The 20013-nt window shown below is 35.9% G+C and overlaps 2 protein-coding genes across 4 annotated transcripts in view; one reads left to right on the plus strand and one right to left on the minus strand.

The window, feature by feature from the left end:
• Window positions 1–17171, minus strand: part of LOC121962904 (alpha-tectorin-like) — a 31638-nt gene extending 14467 nt beyond the window's left edge. The window contains exons 1-6 of one of the 3 annotated variants that reach the window (XM_088074849.1): window positions 17032–17171; window positions 13535–13643; window positions 6352–6417; window positions 2170–2331; window positions 1023–1079; window positions 502–617 (exon numbers count right to left, since the gene is read on the minus strand). In XM_088074849.1, the coding sequence (XP_087930975.1) occupies window positions 502–617; window positions 1023–1079; window positions 2170–2281 (285 nt within the window). In that variant the 5' untranslated portion in view covers window positions 2282–2331; window positions 6352–6417; window positions 13535–13643; window positions 17032–17171. Of the gene's footprint in view, window positions 1–501; window positions 618–1022; window positions 1080–2169; window positions 3964–6351; window positions 6418–13534; window positions 13644–17031 lie in introns of all 3 variants that reach the window. The other 2 variants (XM_088074848.1, XM_088074850.1) reach the window with 2 other exon arrangements.
• On the plus strand, window positions 6716–19433 carry LOC121962871 (neuronal acetylcholine receptor subunit alpha-2-like). Its single transcript, XM_042513192.2, has 8 exons — window positions 6716–7840; window positions 12247–12398; window positions 12554–12598; window positions 13545–13654; window positions 15210–15429; window positions 16778–17280; window positions 18756–19206; window positions 19295–19433. The coding sequence occupies exons 1-8, from the start codon at window positions 7771–7773 to the stop codon at window positions 19418–19420; spliced, it is 1677 nt and encodes a 558-aa protein (XP_042369126.2). The 5' UTR covers window positions 6716–7770; the 3' UTR covers window positions 19421–19433.
• The last annotated feature ends 580 nt before the right edge of the window (window positions 19434–20013 follow it).

Raw genomic sequence — 20013 nt, forward strand, 5'->3', positions numbered from 1 at the left:
TTTCTTTCAAAAATATAGAGAAGGCAACGAGCAACTCAACACCTGGCCTAAAAAAAAGTAAAAAGTTACAAAAAAATTACCTGAAAATAATAATAAAAAAAGGAAAAAACAAAAACAAACAAGAAAATGAGAAAAATAAGATGTATATGCATATTATTTTCTGTACCTTCATTTAAAATTTTGATTAGAAATAAAAAAATAATTATATAATTACAGTATAATGGTTATCAATACATTTTTCTGATTTTTTTTTTCAAATTTTCTAATACCCCCCCACAAAAAAAACCCCAACTAATATTCAGTCTGTTTTCTCATTACCTTTTACTAATTTCTTGCCAAGTTGTTGCTCATTGTCTTTTTCCCCATGTTTCGAAGGTTTAAACAGCTTTAGAAATCTGTATTAAATATGTTTGCGTGCACACATCTGCAGTCAAATGGTCTGTCTGTTGGTTAGTAACATGAAAGATAAGTTTTTCTCTACTATGTTAAATTTGAACTCACTTTTATAAAGTTGGCTGTTTTCCCATAAAAAGCGATGGGACACTTGCTGACGTCAAGGGTATAGGGAAGAGATTTGAAACCACTTGACTCACTGAGACGAACCTGGCTGGCAGCAACTACAGTGTGAATATAAAGGAAACAGAAATATTAGACATCAATCTATCAAGAACAATTTTATACTTTTCTTTTCCAATTCACACATCTGCATTCATCAATATACGGATTCTGTTTATACAAGGTGAAATGACTGTGGACATTCAGACTATAAACATTGTTTCCTTCATGCTTACAAAGATAAAAAAAGACAAATCTGAGTTGAAGGCTGATGTAAAAAAGTAAAAGAAAAAATGCCATTACTGAGTGGCACTTTCTTTTATGCAAAGACAATTTTACTTAAAAATTGATTAACAAAAAAAAAAAAAGGAAATCTCCTTAAGTCCGCTGCTAAAAATATAAGTTCTCTTTAAAACAAATGCTATATTTTAAAGCACTGAAAACTTGGCTGCTTGATGGCTGCTTACCTGCCAGCAGGAGGAGCAGTGCCCCCGGCTTCAGCATGATGGGACTCTGTCGGAGAGCTGGGAGAGACACATTTACATTGCAAGTGACAAAACACCTAATTTCATCCCTTCAGTGAATTCCATACCATGCAAATATGTACAGTATAAGGGAAACTATATAAACTGATTGATAAGTAAGGATGTAGACAAAGTAGCTTTTTCACTATTTTTCTTTGACTGCAAAAGGCTCCAAGAGATCACTTTCAGATGAGGCTCATGCAGCCCCAGTGAACAAAAACTCAGTGATCACAAAATGAGATGAAGTGAGTGTTTTTTTACCAGTAGCAGCAGTATTGCATTGATTAGGCTAGAAGGAAGCTCCTTTACAGCTTACAAAGACATTTAATAACAACCAAGCTACTGAAAAGATGTTTAAAATGTCATCCTTATGTCTGGCCCCCAAAAGACCAATTAACAATGAAAATTAGTTGAATTATTCTGACACTGTTGAGGTGCCAGAGTGCATAAAAGCTTGTTTATATATGAAAAAAAATTAAATAAATAAATAAATGTTTTAAAATCTGAGAAACTTTCTAGTATAAATATCTTAAAATACTAAAAATATCAAAAATCCAAAAAACATCCTGAAATCCTCTAAATATGCCACAATAAAAGAGAAATGTGCTTAAATCCTAGAAACTTTCTAAAATTCTGGAAATGTCCTAAAGTCATAGAAAGATGCTTAAATCCTAGAGATGTCCTTAAATTCAAAAAATTTGCAACAATCCTATTAATGTCCTAAAATCTTTGAAAACATGCTGAAATTCTAGAAATGTCCTTAAATCCTAGAAAGGTCCGAAAATCCTGGAAACTTGCTAAAATCCCTAAAAGTTTGCTAAATTTCTAGAATCTTAGAAATGCCCCAGAATAAATATCCTTAAGTCTGACAAACCCTTAAAAATCATTGAAATGTGCTCAAATAAATGTCCTTAAATCAGAGAAATGTGCTAAAATCCAAAAAGTGTCCTAAAATTCTTAAAACATGTACGGGGCTGCTGCGACTGGCCCTTGGCCTCCTGTAATTTTGCAAAAGTGGCCCCTAAGAAAAGCAGGTTGAGCATTTCTGGGCTACACGAGGCCAGGCGGAGAGAGAGGGAGTCGGTCTTACCGTCTGGAGCAGCAGGGAGATGAAACTCTGCAGGTGGAGGTCTCAGCCAGATGTGCCTGCCCTGCGTCTCTCTGCTGCTTTTATGCCGGTCCGTGTCGTTCAAAATGAACATTCTCGGAAAATTTTGACTCCCCAAACCTGCTTTCTGTTGCCTTAAGCAGCCTGTTGAGTAACTGCACTTTATTTAAAATTCAAGAATGCAGTTAAGTGGCAGTCACAGCAGCATTTTACAGAAAAATCATGTGATTTAGTCAAGGTGACTAAGTTAAACATTTTACCACCAAAATCTTGATGTGTCAGAATGAATACAATTTATTTGGGAAATAAATATAATAATTTAATAATATTTAAAATTAAGCTACATTCTCAGTTTTTTGTTGAATTACTGTAATTAAAAAACATATTTCTTACAATGTTCAAACCACAATTTGTCATTGCTACATTGGTCTAATGCCAACTCCTGTGAGCTCTTGAATAAATTAATGTGTGTATGATCATAAAAAAAAATGGTGCCTACACCCACATAGAGGTGTAGGTGTGTGTGGTGTTCTTTGCTGTCGGCAAACACAGAAAGGTGCTCAAGTAAATCTTGATTTATTCCAAATAAATTATCCCTAATATTCAAAATGTCATCCCCCCATGGATGGATAAAGTGAGAGGGGGGCCCCTTCTTTGCACTGGCTCCATCCTGTCTGTCGCAGCTCATAGTTCCCTATCAGCCCTCAAGATCACTGCGCTCTGAAAATGCAGGATTACTTGTGGTTCCCAGAGTCTCCAAAAGTAGGATGGGAACACACGCATGAGACTCTTACTGTCACCCTCAACATCATCATACAGTGCATTTAATAATTTCACACCTATCGTTATTGTACTATGACGTGTCTGTTTCTATTATTGCTGTGCCTCTCCTCCCCTCTCTCTTTCTCTTTCCTTTTTGCCACGACTGTATTTCATTTCTGCCCGTCTGTCCGTCCTGGAAGAGGGATCCCTGATCATCCTCTGCTGCTCTTCCTGAGGTTTCTTCCTTTTTTTTCTCCCTCTGTTACAGGGGTTACCACGTCTCTTCTTTTCTAGGAGTTTTGTGTCTCTTTGTCGTCAATTTGACTTTCTCCCTGGCCAGTACGTGTAATCAATACATGCCTCTCTCATTACATAAACTTCAAACTGCAGCTTCAGGTGTTTGAGATGAAAATTAACGAAATATTGAAATGTTTGCGGGTGAGTTTGTAGAAATGCATGGTATCTGGACTGCTGTGTGACTGCTCCACTCTTTCATCTATTTAAAGTCATTCCTTCACACTCACATGTCAATCACTTGCCTTTGTGATCCTCCAAATACATATAATACAAAATACCTGCTGTCATAGAGCCACTTTTTGACATTTGCATCTCTATGTGGTCATTTGGAGGCCCCTCCTGGTTGTGACATGTTTATTTGTGGTTGTATGTGCCTTACTGAGGTGTTTTGTCTTCTTTTTGGTTGTTTTGTATTGCTTTCGAGTCATTTTTTGTCTGTCTTTTGACATTCGGGTGGTGATTGTGGCATCCTGGAGAGTCAACAGCAGATGCAGGATAGCTAGAGCGTAATGTGGAAGTCCACTGTCAAAGTGCCACACGTGACAACTTTGGGTGAGCATATGTTGCCTAAATTTACCATCCTGCTCTTGTCCACTAAAATGATATTTGCTTTTCAATCTGTCGTCTACCTGAACCATTTAAACGCAGCATAAGCCTTAAAAAATACCCACCAAGACTTTTCTTGCAGAAGTAAAACTACCCCCAGTACTGCCAAAACTGAAACAAAAAAAGCAAGTATAGAATAATAAAAATATATCCTTAATTTTTTTAACAAAGTGTTGCTAACTTCTAGTCTAAGCCCAAGTGTTTATTGGGCCATAAATCAATCAGCACTGGTCATACAGTGAACTGACAAGAGGGGAAAAAGTAAATACAGTGTGTTGCTCCATTCTTTCGTCTCTGTCTTAAATTTTTTGCTTTCCATTCAAATGTCGGCTTTAAAAATCCTACAGGACGACATTCTCTTACAGGTCCAGCATTTTTGTCCTCTGGGGTTTCAGCTGTCTTTTACCACTCTGTGCAATTGTCATGCTAAAGATGGTTTCTTCACACAAAACGCATTCTTCTCTCTTCTCTTTATTTGTGGCAGATTTACCGTCTCTGCAGGTATGGCCCTGAAGTTATCGCTGCTGTAGTATAGAATCGGTCAGGGGTCAAACGAACTTCAACCACTGATTCAAAAGTGTTCCTTCTGTGTTGTATTTCTTTTTTTTTTTTTTTTTAACATTTTTTCTGTGTATTGTTCTTATATGTATATTTTTTTCATTTTGTGTTGTGTTTTTTTTAAAAAAATTAAGTGTACAGAACTTTGTAAAGTTGGTTTTAATAAGTGATATATAAATAAACTTTATTATTATTATTATTATTTTTTTTTTTTACTAAAAACTCAAAGTTCACATCTAAAAATTTTTCCCCAAACATGGTTCCCATCATTTTAGTTAGTTCTTATCACCCTGATGTTTCTCCAAGTGTCTGTTTTTCTGATAAGTTTGGTTTTAATAAGTAATTTGATGCTTAAAAAAAGTGGTTCTGATGTCGGTCGGACGGGTATATGGGTGGATGTTTGACACCACAGAGATCGTGACTGTGCGGACTCTGGCTCCAAACAACATCACCAACGTAAACTGGCAGCAGCCGTGATATTTTGGCTTCATTTTTGTACAGTAGTTGGGAAAAGAAACAGATCATTCATCTTTATAAACATCTGTCTGCAGCTTACAAACTAGATCAGGGATATTCAACTTGCTTTTTTTGGGGGGACACTTTTGAAAAATGACAGGAGGCCAGGGACCAGTCGAGGCAGCCCAAAATATTTTTCTAGGATTTTAGGACATTTCTTGGATTTAAGGACATTTCTAAGATTTTAGCATATCCCTATCTTTTTGGGTGTTTCTCAGATTTTAGGACATTTCTTGGATTTAAGGACATTTCTTGGATTTTAAGACTTTTCTTGGATTTAAGGACATTTCTTGGATTTTAAGACATTTCTTAAAAAAAATGTTCATGAGTTTCTTTTGCTATTTTCTCATGTAGGTGCATGTAAGTGAAAAAAAATCTGGATTTATTTTCCAGATGTGAGATATGTGTACAGCATTTATTATTTTAAGCAGAATATTTGAGTTGATCCCTTCCTGTACTCCTTTTAGATAATATATATATATATTAAGACAAAAAAGAAAGAAATGAATGAAGAAAATAGAAAACGTTACACAACAAAGCTTATTCTAAAAACAACCTCCTGCTTTGCATATTAGCTTTTCAAAAGCTATTGACATTCTTCAATAGTCACAAAACTAGTTAGAAGCACCAAAAGTTCTCAGTTTAAAAGCTTCATTTTGCCTGAAGATATCTGGTATTTTCCTTGGAGGTTTTTAAGGCCAGTGATGGACATGTGAATGTGGAGTAATTACTGAAAATAGATGAAAGAGAGGAGCGGTCACACAGTCATGCAGCGTCAGGGGAACCTGCTCAACTACATCATCTAGCAGTTACACATTTCTACAAACTCGCCCACAAACATTTGATCAGTTTATTAGTTTTTTCTCAAACATTTTTACCTGCAGCCGTAGGTTGGAGTTTGTGTAATGTGAGATGCATGGAAGGTCCATGCGGTTAAAACGTCAGACCCTAGCCCTCACTTGCAAAATGTTAAATTAACACATACTGACCACAAAGAGACTGAAATTATTATTATCATCATCATTTCCTATTTATTTTTTGACCATCTATGTTAGTATCTTTAAGCATAAGAGTATACTATTTTGGTTTAAGGTCTGAAATGTCCTCAAAAACATCTTAATAAGTCAGCTAGACTGAATACGCCTCTAAAATTTAGTATTGCAGATTGCAACCAGCTGAAACATCTCCCAGTTTGAATTTGGTTGTGAGGTTTTTACTGGGAGCCGAATCATCCACAGAGGTCTCTCCCTCTCCAAAACTAACTAACCAGGTGATTAAAACCAATAAAAACACCAAAAAGAGCAGTTTTACTTTAAAAATCACTGTTTTTCCAGTGCCCTTTCTCATGGCAGAAGAGGGCTGCTGGCTCAGCACGTTAATGTGTGTCCACCTTTTTTGTCTTCTGAAAAGAAAAAAAAAGCTCACCTTATTTCTGATCCAGATGTTCAGGAGGTTTTCACCAGGAGCCGAATTATCCACAGAGGTCGCATTCTGTCCAAAACAAACAGAAATGGCAAATTGAACAGAAAAAATCAGTGAAAAAGACAGTTTCATGTTAAAAATCTGTGTTTATCCAATGCAGTTTGGCATGACAGAGATTTAGTCGAGGAAAGTTCTGGTATCAACTGCTGGTCTGTTTAATTTAACTCTCTCTTTTTGTAGAAAAAAATTGTCAAGACACCCCCCCATTAACATATGGTCACTTAATTACATAAAAACAAAATATAAATAAATAGAAAAATAAATCAACGAGAAATAAAGAGATAAGAATGAACTGGGAATGAAATAATTTGCCTAATGGATAAATATATTTTTATTTTTTCTATGTCTGTGCAGATCTATTCATCATATTCAAAATACATATTTATTAAATAATTGAGATTTTAATGTCTACATGTCTTTTTTATTATTTCAATGCATTTATTGAGTAATTTATTTAATAACTTTTTATTATTGCAGGTTTGGTCCTCCACAATGATTAGCCTATATGGCTGTGATATAATTAGTGATGCATTAATGTGATGTACATCACTTTAATGAATGATGATTTTTGTCAAAAACCCAGCAAAACCCAATTTCATTTCATACAGATTTTTTTTTACATGATCTAGTTTTTTGATAATACTATCATTCTATTCAATTCTATTGTAATTATATTAAATTGACTATTGGTTTTTAGCATACATTTTCAAGCATTTTTTTTTACTAGATTCATTATTATTTGTTTTAATTTTTATTTTTTTGTTTATATGCATTGTGTGTTTTCATTTTTAGATTTGTATTATATAACACTAACATTTTTTTCAATTTTTTAACCAAATATTTTATACATTTTTTTAACTAGATTCTTTTTGATTTTTGTCTATTTAGTATATCTATAAGTTTATTGCATGAGGTCACTTTAATTTTCAGATTTGTTTTATATTACATGACTTTTGCACTTTTTTACAAAGCATTATACTCGGGAAATATCTTTTTTTCATAATAAATTGATGCATTTTGTTAACATATTCTGTTAATTATAAAGCTATATTTTATAACACTTTAATAATATAAAACTGCACATTGCAGCAAAAAAAGTAGAAATATTTAAGACTGTTTTAACCATAAAAAAATAATAATGTCACCATTAGCCCACACTGACAGAGTCCAGCCCCTATAGGCATTTTATTGTGATGTGATCGCGTGCTGATGACAGTGGGCGATAAAGCATCCTCGGAGGTTTTGATCCATCCAGCTCTTTGAGCGCGAGCAGGACATGACCATGGACAAACAAAGGCGCAACCCATTTTAAACAGCCTGATCTTCATTTTATTTCTGTGCATTGTGTTTGTATTTATTCAAATGGAGCTAAAAAGAGATTTTCCCGCGACTTCAGCGCTTTTCTGCTGCTGGATCATCTGCATGAACTCCGGTGAGTGAAACCGTCGAAGCTCCGCAGCTTCAGAGATTTCAATCATAGCGACTTTTGGTGAAATGTTTTGATAAAAAACAAAAACAAAAGCAAATACAGAATATCTTAAGTTATTACAATATTCACCTATATATGCATATATTCAAATTTACAATACTATTACCTCTTGTGGTATTATATCGTCTGTGTGGCACTCCGGAATATTTCAAACTCTTATCATCAAATTTTGTAATAATTGGTAATAATCTCAAATCCACAATAGGACTTTTTTCCTGGGTGATTGAGTTCACAGGATAAATACATTTAAAGTGCACAGTGTTTTTCTAATGTCATTTAATGGTGATTTTTTGCAGTTACATAATATTGAAATGTTATTTAAATCTCCTGTAAATCAGGAAAGGAACTTTTTAAACCCCTTAAACAATCTTAAAGTCTTGTTTTTGCATCTACAGTATTTCCCTGGTTCTATGAAGTTGTGAAAGAAATGTTAATATGCTTCTTATGATAGTTTTTGTAAGGACTTGAAAAGAAAATTCTGCTACTTAATAGTGATTTTATAATATTTGGATACCTTCTGAACTCTGGCACCTGAACCCTTTTAATGTCCTTTAATTTAATGGTGATTTTTACAGTCACATAATACTAAAATGCTACTTAAACCTCCTGTATACCCCAAAGGAACTTTAATAATATTATGGGTACCTGAAAGCATTTTCCAAACCCCTAAAACAATCTTGTTTTTGCATCTTATATCTGCAATACTACTTTTTCCCTTATTTACTAGTGATTTCATAAAATTTGGAGTTTGGTGTTCTCAAGTAGCTTAAGCAATTTACTCTCCTACAGCAATGCTACTGTATCCATATAAATTTTACATGACTATAAGTATCTCGAGTCAACATAAGAGAATGATTCTGCCACTTACTAATGATTTGCAATATTTTGGGCTTGGCTTCATGAGTACTTAAAGGCATTTTTCAGTCTCTGATAATAAATAATAATAATAATAATAATAAAATCCAGTTTTATATTCTTGTAGGGTCCGTGAGCATTTAACATTATATGTAACCAAAGCAAAAGACACACAAAAACACAGCTAGTAAAACACAAAGGTTTCCACTGATATGTTACATTTGCTTTAAGTATCATAAAATAAAATGATATTACATATGAGCTGACATTTGTCATCGTGAAACCAGCCTCACAAACAGCAAAAAGCGGTTATGAGTTATTGAGTCATTGCCGTGTCTCCAGCATCTTTTTAGGCACCAAATGTGAGTGTTTTATAGCAACCTGTCACTGTTATTCTGGCGGGAAATGTGGCATTGAATGCAATTGTTATGTACAGACCTCACAATTTTTTCTGCTAGCATTGTGCAACGGAAAAGAGTTGTTTTTATTGAGATATCGCTGCATTTTTAACTGGGATACTGGCATAAAAAGCAGTTGATTCCTACTGAAACATTACTGTTTCCTTGCCAAGATAGAGCCAAGCAAAGTGGTTTTTTTTTTTTACCAAGACATCACTGCATCTCCCGCTGGGATAGTGCAACAAAAAGTGTTTTTTTTTTTTTTTTTAACAAGACATTGCTGTGTTTTCTGCAAGGATAATGCCACAAAAAGAGGTTACTTTTTTCCAAGACATCGCTGCATTGCCTGCTGGGATATACGTAGTGCTACGAAAAGCATTCGTTTTTTTTACTAAGAAACTGCTGCATTTCCAGCCGGGAGAGCGCCAGAAGAAATGGTTAGTTTCTACTTTTCCTGACAAGAGACCGATGCTATTTTTAGCAAGACATCGCTGCATTTCCCGTAAATTATAGCCTTGAAAAGTGTTTTTTTTTTTTTGGAGACATCACTGCGTTTCCTGCCAGGATAGAGGCATGAAAAGCGTTAGTTCACGGAGAGCTCGCTGCGTTTTCTGCCTGGATCATGGCATGAAAAGCAGCGGTTTATACCAAGACATCGCTGCATCTGATGCAGGGATTGTGCCCCCAAAATCAGGAATTGTTTTTATTTGTCAAAACATGTCAAAACAAAGTGATTTTTGTCCCTAGAACAACAACAAACCAACTGCAGCATTGTAGAAATGTAGAGTTTAAATGTATCCGCGACATAATAACATAGAAATGTCATTTTTCGTATGCAGAAACATAAAATCCCAACATTTTTTCTGGCAATTGGGCTAGGATGAATTAGCAACAAAAGTGGTTAAAAAAAACCAACATTTTCTCTATCGGGCAATCAGGTCAAAAGAGGCCAAAAGTACTTTTTCACACCCGAATACACCAGAATAATTTGTTGAGAATGAGACAAAATAGGTTAGAAATCATAAAATAGGGAGTTTACGTGCAGACATCAGTGCTGGAAAAAGTCTGAATCCTGCAACACAAACTGCAACGCAATCCCACAACACGTTATCCGTTTCTCCTCCACTGGCAGAGCCTCACCTGAAACATCATTTTGTCGGTTATAAATAGCCAATAATCACAAAAACTGGCGTTACACACATTTGCACAGTTTGTGCTCTTGGCTCGCTGTTTCGTGCACTGGCTAATCCTAAATTGCTTGCCGGTGATGCCAGATTGCTTGCCAGAGTTCAAAGCTGTGTGTTGAGAGAAGACGGAGGAAGGAGGAGATTGCTGGCCCTGAAGTGAACAGAATAAGATATTTTTACCACATGCAGCCTCCGCCACTGTTCATTTAACCCGCGAGACAAATCAAATCACGTCCGACACAAAAAGGTCAAACACTCGGATTAAAGAGGTTTATTTCAAGCATGAAATTATGACTCCCATGAATGGTGACTGCCAGAAAACTTGGCTTTGAGTGTTGATTTTAAAGTTCAATTATCTCTGATGATTTTGCTGCATGACATAAAATTTAATCAAATTGCGGGAGATCGCAGTCTGAACCTGTGGAAACAATAAAGTTCAGGTAATTGCCTTTTTTTAAGACTCGGGATACATTATTGCCTCTCACTTTCCCAACTGTAAGTGCTTTGGTTTAAGCCCAATGAAAGGGAAATTATAAAGAGAATAGCTGTTTAAAATCTTGGAGTGAGAGGAAGGTCAAAAGTATCATAGATAAGAAACACCAAAAACTAAATTAAGAAGTAAGTTTTGTTCAGAACTGTCTGTATTTCTTGAATAATTAAAACAATTATGAGAAAATCTGTGTACTCATGTACACATTTAAAAGTTAAAAATAAAGTTAAAATAAAGTTATTCACACTGGGTATTACCTTTGTACTTTTGGTATACATAAGGTCCCAGAGTGCAAAAAAAGGTTAAAAATAGAGTTTGTTTATCAAAAAAGTGCCAGTGGAGGATCCCCTGCATTTAATCTGCAAAAACAACAACAAAATCAGGAGTTTTGCAGGGTACAAAAAAGGAGATATGCAGCCGGCAAACAAATTGTTGGAACTGTCCTTTTTCTGTGCAAAGGGTCTGTCATGTTTGCACGTTATTATGCAGCGGATACGTTGAGACTTTAGGTTTAAACAAAAGTGTGCTCAGGTCAGGCAAAAGAAAACATCACTTGGCTGGAAATGCAGCGATGACTGTGAAAGACTTTTCATGCTCCAAAAGCTGCTGGACAGACGGCAATGACTCGCTACAACACAACCAGACTTCTCTTCAGCTCATATCTACGTCACTTTAAAAAACATTGAAATGATACATATGAAACATACAAATGTGACGTATTTGTGGTTTGCAAAAACGTACAATGCAAACATTTTCTTCTGACGACTGGGCTGCTGAGACTCCACAAAAAATAAATAAATAAATAATTCAAGTCTCAAGATAATCATCTAACTACACTTTCGAGTGTGTACATGAATGTTGCCCTTAAATTTATCATAAAAAGAGAAACTAATGTAAGCACATCCAGTCAAAATACACACAGGTGCAGGACAGAAAATGTACTTTGTGCATAAAAATAGAAAAAGGTTAAACTCTCAATGGGCAATTTTGTTTTGCTTTTTCTTTATCTATTTTATTCTATTTATTGATTTATTTGATTTGTTCTATTTTTTTTATCACAAGGCAACGTTTCAATCCACAAGATCCTCAGGCTACTTAAATTTAACAAATAAATTTAAAAAAAATTTAAAAATGGCTTATCTCTCAGTCTAACCAATATCACATCAACAAATTATCACTAGTTAATTTAAATAACTCAAAGTCTCCAGAGGATAAACACTTTTTTTTTTTTTTTTTTCTTAAAGCTGACTACTAAAAAAATGTGTATTATCGTCATTATTTTTATTATTATTTTTATGATCAGGTGGTTGGAATTTGGTGGCATTTTAAGATTACGTGTGCAGTTCAGTGTTTGGATGATGATTAAAAATTATTATTATTATAATGATAAATGATCTCTTGTCTGCGTCTCTCCCTCAGTGCTGGCTGAAGACTGGACTCACGGTCACACTGAGGACGAGCTCTTCAGGAGCTTGTTTGGGGGCTACAGCAAGTGGACGCGTCCCGCGAGAAACATCACCGACGTGGTTATCGTCAAATTCGGCCTCTCAATCGCACAGCTGATAGACGTGGTGGGAACACACAAACATATCTATAGACCCTAAACACACTTTTCTTTGCTTTTTTAAAAATATTTTGCAGTTTAAAAGCAGTCAAACTAACACGTGAGAGTTTCATAATAAGAGCTAATAATCCCAATTTTTGTCGCTTTTTGTCTCAAAAACAGGATGAGAAGAATCAGATGATGACGACCAACGTGTGGCTGAAACAGGTGCAGAAGAAACTGACATGTTTGTGTGTGTGTGATCAGTATAGAGGCTGAAGTTATCAGTAACAACCAAACAAATGTGATTTCTCGGATGCTGATTTTCATATTAAAGAGTAAGTTCAGTATTTTCCAGCTTGGACCGTAACTGCTCATGTTTTGTTTTTAATTTTTTTGTATAAGGGGAACCACAACTTTTGAAATTGGTCCAGTATTTAGCGTTAACAGTGCCAGCAGTAGTAAAAAAGGGCTACAATGAAGTGTACTGTTCAGGGGCAACTGTGCACGGTCAGTTTACGTCCATTAAAAATGTTTGTTTTTGCCACCGACAGGCTCAAATTATTCTAATGGTCTGACAACATTACAGAAAGGATCCCTATAGAGATTAACCTTTTTGTTAAACAGTTAGATCCTTTTTGTTTAACCAGAACAACCTAAAAAAAACACCATCTCAAAACCAACCAGACTCCATTTAAATAAACAGTAATTTTAGCATCATCTAACAAACTTCATGTAAGGTTGACAGAAACAAAACAAAACTCACAAAAGCCATCCTGGTGTATCTTTCCACTGTTCCAACAATCCCCAAATTTGGTTTAGTTGAAATTAACCCTTAATTCTTGCGGTTAGATGTGAAAATATGTTGGCGCTATACAAGTTAAAATTACTGTTTATTTAAATGGAGTCTGGTGTGTTTGGCAATAACGATTTCCAGGCTGTTTCATTACAATCTGCCCAATTTCCAAAAGTTATTGTTCCCTTTGACTCAAAAATGTGTGTAAATAGGGTCCAGGTTAGAAAATAATTATCTTTTAATTTACAGTTTTTAATTTGTAGTTTATTTACAATCGATTGTACCGATTATTCAATTTGGTCTTTTTTGTATAAAAACGGCAGGACTAAACCAGGTTCAAACAAGATTTTTGACTTTTGACTGTGTACCTGTTGGCAGGAATGGACCGACTACAAGCTGCAGTGGAGTCCCGCCGACTTCGATAATGTGACGTCCATCAGAGTCCCCTCCGAGCTCATCTGGGTGCCCGACATCGTGCTGTACAACAAGTAAAAAAACACAAAATGACACATTTAACACCAAAAACCTGCAGCTTGCTTCAGTTGCACAAACTCTACACATCTTCACACTTAACAGATAAGCTGGACAAGTTGTTAACGCCTTTAAACCTAGTTTGACATCAGTTTTCATCTGCTACATTCAGACGCCTCTAACAAGCTATTTAACATTTTAAAATCTGAGCTAATGGGTGCCATTTATTTCAAAAACATGAGGAAAGTGGGCAATGTAGTATTTGGCAAAAAATGCCCCAAAATTTGCGAGAAGTTAGTAAAAGGTGACGAGGAAAATTACCAGAGATTTAGCGTTAAGGGGGAGAATTATTAGATAATTATTAGAAAAAAACTATGGAAAAATACCCAGAAAAAAATATAATTATTATGATTATATATTTAAGTAGGAAAAAAAGCATATATTTTAAATTTTCATTTGTAATTTTATTAATTTATTTATTTATATGTATTTTTTGTAAATATGTAAATATGCTTATTTCTTGTAAAGTTTTACTAATTTCTTTTTTTCTATTTCTTTTTTTTTTGGGCCATGTCTTGTAAAGTCGCTCCACGGTTTTGAAAAAAACATGGAGCAAAGGCCCATTGTTAATTCTTGTTTCTCGACAATAAAGCCGTTTATAGTAATTTTGCTGATATTAAATCCATCACACACACAGCCATCCAAGGACACTTTAAATGGACACGACTTCACATCTCTGTAGGTGGAGCTGGAAATTATCTGTAGTGATCAATTACCCGCTTGATCCATAACAACGTCCTCATCCTCTGAGAGCGCATGAGGAGGGAAGGTCACTCATATGGAGCCAAACATCTTGATGATACCACAGCATTTCTGCATATTCCTGCATACCAATTGGTGAAACATGCAAATTATCCTGTTGAATAAATGACCCCGATTCTGTGCGTCTGTGCAGCGATGTTGCATCATTTTAAGTCAAAGTCTGGTTTCCCCCCCTCAGGGCCCCGAGGAAGTATTAATCCTTAAATTTGTCTGGATGGAGACGAAACTTTCTCCTCCTTCAGCATTTGTGTAAATGAGCTTGCATCATGAATACAGCGTCGTTAACATTCAGTGATCAATTATTAAACGTCGCATGGCTGCAGGTTTATTGGTTTGAGTTTTAAACGTAATAAGATGGAAACTTGGGAGCTTTTCTAAACAAAAAAGTGTGAAAAATCCCCTTTTATCTGGATAATACTTTACTATTGGGTTCCTTTCTCCTTCTTGTCCATTTAAAATATTTTCCCACCTTGCTGTTATTTTATTTTTTAAATGTATTTTCTTGGTTTTAACTTATATTGGTTTACTGTTTTATCTATTAATTTATCTTATGTATTTATTTTTATCATGTATATTTATCTTATCTCATTATTTTATTTTATTTCATTTTTATATTTTTTTATCAGTTCTGACTCGCATGACTTTATGCTTCATCTTAATTATTATTTTTTGAGTTTTTATTTTTATTTTTAATGAATTTGATTTGTTTTTATGGTAAGTTGATGGCTTTGTTTCGTGCCCTTTCTCCAGTGCAGACGGAGAGTTCGCCGTCACCCACATGACCAAGGCACATCTATTTCACACCGGTCGTATCCGCTGGGTGCCACCCGCCATCTACAAGTCCTCCTGCTCCATTGATGTCACCTTCTTCCCTTTCGACCAGCAAAGCTGCAAAATGAAGTTTGGCTCCTGGACGTACGACCGCGCCAAAATCGACCTGGAGCCCTTTGAGAACACAGTGGACCTGAAGGTTGTTTGATTTTGAGTCATTTAGCCAAAACTGGCACTCCTCTTCTCATGTGATCTCCCAGCTCTGCCTCTTAACCTTTTTTATCAGTGCTTCACACACGCGTCTCCTCAACGTTTTGTCTGCAGAAGTTTTCCAGCTCAACGCTCAGCCTGCCTACTTTCTAATAAACAGCGTGATGCTGTTGCACTGCAGCTTTAACTTCTGGAGAAAACAACATGCATGAATTAGCTTCTCTGGAGACGAAACGCTTAATCCTGGAGAGATTCCTCATGTTTAAAACGCTGACATTTTTTTTAAAGGTGTCTAGATTTTCTTAGCAAAAGAGTTAAATATAAGTTAGCCTGCGAAGGCAGTTTCTAAGTAACGTACTGCTTCGTGCTCACTTCTGCAAGCGTGATTAAACAATAAATTCTAATAAGAAAAATGTCACAAAATAATGACTTCCTACCTCAAAATAATGAGACTCTATAGGTCATTATTTTGAGAAACTCAGTAATTTTTTATTATATTAAAATATTAACTTATTATTTTCATAAACTAAGTCATTATTTTGAGAGAGTTTTTCACTATTTTCTTTTTTTTTTAAGTTTGACATTATTTTAGAAAGTTGCTGAATATTTTGATTAACTTTGTTATAATTTTTGAGACACCAAGACACTATTTTGAGAAAGTTTGTCATTATTTTCAGAGAGTTTGTCATTATTTTCAGAAAGTTTGTCATTATTTTCAGAAAGATTCACATTATTTTTAGATACTAAATCCTTATTGTAAGAAATTAAGCCATAATTTTGAGATACTACTCAAAAATGCTTATCATCATATTATAGATAATAATTCATTATTTTGAGAAAGTGTCTCATTATTTTGAAATGAGTTGCTGTTTAATTTGTGATACTGACACATTATTTCGATAAAGATTCTTATTATAATGACTCTGAGGAACTTTTTCACTTTACACATCGCACTGGGAGAAATGGTCTTTTCTTATGTCCGGAAAACTACTGACATTTTAGTCAAGCGATCCAACGTTTAGGTCTCGAGTGAATTATCTCGATGTTATGTGAATGACTGCCATTAAATTTGGTATGAACATTCATGGTTCCCAGAGGATGAACCCTGATGATCCCATTATTTTTTTCTCTTGAGGTTCTTAAGAGTGTTTCTAAGCGAGACGTCTCAACTAATGTTGGGTGAATTACCAAAAAATTGGTGCAAAGACTAACTGTAATAACTTTGGTGAACCATTAACCCTTCATCCAGCGCCGTTATTAGGTAGGATTTATCCTCTGTGGACCATGAATGTCTGTAAGAAATCTCTTGAGACGCTAAAAATATATGTAATCTCTAGGATTACTGGGAGAGCGGAGAGTGGGCAATTGTCAACGCTGTTGGCACCTACAACACCAAGAAATACGACTGCTGCCATGAGATCTACCCCGACATCACCTACTACTTCGTCATCCGCCGCCTCCCGTTGTTCTACACCATCAACCTCATCATCCCCTGCCTCCTCATCTCCTGCCTCACCGTCCTCGTCTTCTACCTCCCTTCAGACTGCGGCGAGAAGATCACGCTATGCATCTCCGTGCTGCTGTCGCTCACCGTCTTCCTGCTGCTCATCACCGAGATCATCCCGTCCACGTCGCTGGTCATACCGCTGATCGGGGAGTATCTGCTCTTCACCATGATTTTCGTCACGCTGTCCATCGTCATCACCGTGTTTGTGCTGAACGTGCACCACCGCTCGTCTGCGACGCACACCATGCCGCGATGGGTTCGGAGGCTTTTCCTGTCGGCGGTGCCACGCTGGCTGTGCATGAAGCGTCCAGAGCATGGAGTCAGGCCTGTGAGGTGAGACGGACGCCATGTTTACTGCATGGAAACATCATTAAGTCAAAATCATCCACTTTATCCTTATTATAGACACTCTGCATGACTTTTGCAGCAGCTAAACCTGCACAAATGAGACAAATACAGTGAAAGGGGTGAAATGCATGGGTCCTGTGCTATATGCATGGACAATTTTAAAGTAATGCATACATTTGGTGCAAAATTGGCCTATATGCAAAATAACCTCATTGGAAAAACAGTCATTTTCACAAAGATCAGCACCAATAGCTACATGCATTTACAAAAAAATTCTTATCGTCTTCAGAGAGTTGGTGCTAACTGGAGCACACCGACAGACTGGGATATTAAATCTCTTATATGATCTCTCTTTGTTACGCTGACATTCCTTGCCCTATCTTTTTGTGAATCAGCCCTTAAGATGGGACACTTTAAGGACTGTATGTAAGCTACAAATTGCATTGTTTACGTTGTCAAAAAGTAACGTGGATGCCATATTTGGACACTCAAAAAAATCCATCCAATAAATAAAAGTGCATTATATAATAAACTTTGACTATAAACTATGTTCTTTTTCTTGTTTTCTTTTCATTTTATCATTATTTCTCATTTATTTTATTACCCTATTTTCCTATTATTATTAAAAAGTTTTCTATATGCGCATACCATGTTTATTATTTCTCTTTATAGTTTTCTTTATTTTTCCATTTTGTTATTAATATTATTAATTTTATTTTATAATCATTGTAGTTTTTCTTGACTTCTTTCTTTCATTGTCAAAAATGTCCTGTGTTTATCCCAATCCGTAAGTAAAAACACACAAAATAATTGTTTATTGACCAGATTTTTGGTCTTCACATGGTGAAAACTTGACCATTTGTACATAGGGTGCGATTAGTAGAAGTACAAGTATTCAAGAGTACTGAAACTCCTTTCTAATTTAAAGCTGCATTAGCAGTTTTTGTCCACTTGGGGACAGCAGAAACAAGCTGTAAACTTATCACTGACACATCATAACATCATAACCTGCTACTTATTTGCACATAATTTGGAGCCCAATACTCATTTCCTTTAAGCTCGTTTTTGGTCTCCACCAACTCTAGAAGTAAATATTTGGCTCTTTAGCTGCTTAATGCTCCACAATGTCCATCAGCGAGTCTCTACATGTATCTGTCAGCTGTTTGGTTTAGATTAAATTTTTAAAATGATCATAATTACATATTTAAAATTATGTCACAGAATTATTATAATTTTTAAGCACTTTTTTGTGTCAAGTCTTTTTGTGGGGTTGCTTTTTATGTCGTTGACTGTTTTGTTTTGTTTACAAATTTTCAGGTAATTTTCTTGTACTTTTTTAGTCATTTCTTGCTAATTTTGTGGAATTTTCTTCTTTGGTTGCTTGTTGCCTTTTTTGTGAAAGAAATCCAGCCAGTTTTCTGAGGTTTCAAAGGGTTGACAAACTCACTTTGTCGTTTTAGGCGCCGCCATTTGACTGATAAACTCCTCCCCATCCGGACCCCAGGCCCCTCCCACAGTTCGTCCACCTGGCTCACTCAGGAGTCCGACATCGATCTCCGTGGTTACCAGAACGATGGTTCCCACAGCAGCCACCAGCTCGACTCCTTGGATGAAATCCACTACTGTGACCTTCACGGTTACATGAACACAGATCACTTGGGGAGTTTCGGGGTGAAGGTCGCTGGTCGGCCGAGGATTTCCCCGCTCTCTCCTCCTTTCCCTCCGTCTCTGCGTTACATCCTCCTCCCGCAGAGTGACTCCTCACTCAGCTTTGTCTTAGACACCCCTCCTTTGGAGCATGGTTCGATCCAGAGTTCATCTGCCTCTGTTTTGTCTCCTGCGGTGGTTTCGGCGCTGGAGGGGGTGACCTACATCGCAGAGCACCTCAGAGCCGAAGACGCAGACTTCTCAGTGAGTCCTGATGCCAATTTTAAGACTGGACGTGATTAATTTTACTTTCAAAATTCTTCTCTTCTTCTTCTTTTTTCCCTCTCTGCAGGTGAAGGAGGACTGGAAGTACGTCGCCATGGTTGTCGACCGGATCTTCCTGTGGATGTTCATTATCGTGTGTCTGCTGGGAACAGTCGGACTCTTCCTGCCTCCGTGGCTCTCCGGGATGTTTTAGAACCAAACTGGGAATTAAAATGAAAGAAAAATGCAATTAAATTAATAAATAAATTCTGTCTGTGCGTATCAAAAGAGATTAATCAGTTACAAAAACTCTCTGATGAAGGACATTTTTCACTTGATTTCCCCTCATTTTGAAATTTCTTAGTGAATTATCTGCTTTTTTTTTGTTTGATAAATGACTCAAGCGATTATTTGATTATTAAACATGCTGCTAATCTGTTCAGCTGTTGCACAAAATCTTTAAAATGCACAATAATTAATTAAAGCTGATTGAGAAATTAGCTACGGGTGGATTAAAACGTCCTTTGTGCACTTTCTCAAACTGTGTGTCTTTTCCAGCAGAATATTTTTTCTTTGAGTGAATTGATTTGCCTTTTACGACGTAATGTCAAAACCAATCACCAAATATTCAGTGAGGAGAAAATGAAGTGAAAAATTGAGAAAACAAAAGACGAAAAAGGAACAAAAGCGTTTGATGTAACTCATCTTTGTGTCACTGAAGCAAAATGAACTGATTTTCATGCCAACTAGAAAACCACAAATTTCCATCACATGAATGAAAAAGTGGGAATGAGGACACTTGAACAC

Source organism: Plectropomus leopardus, chromosome 24 (genome assembly GCF_026936395.1).
Source record: "Plectropomus leopardus strain MGB_pleo_1.0 chromosome 24, ASM2693639v1, whole genome shotgun sequence".
Classification (NCBI taxonomy): domain Eukaryota; kingdom Metazoa; phylum Chordata; class Actinopteri; order Perciformes; family Serranidae; genus Plectropomus; species Plectropomus leopardus.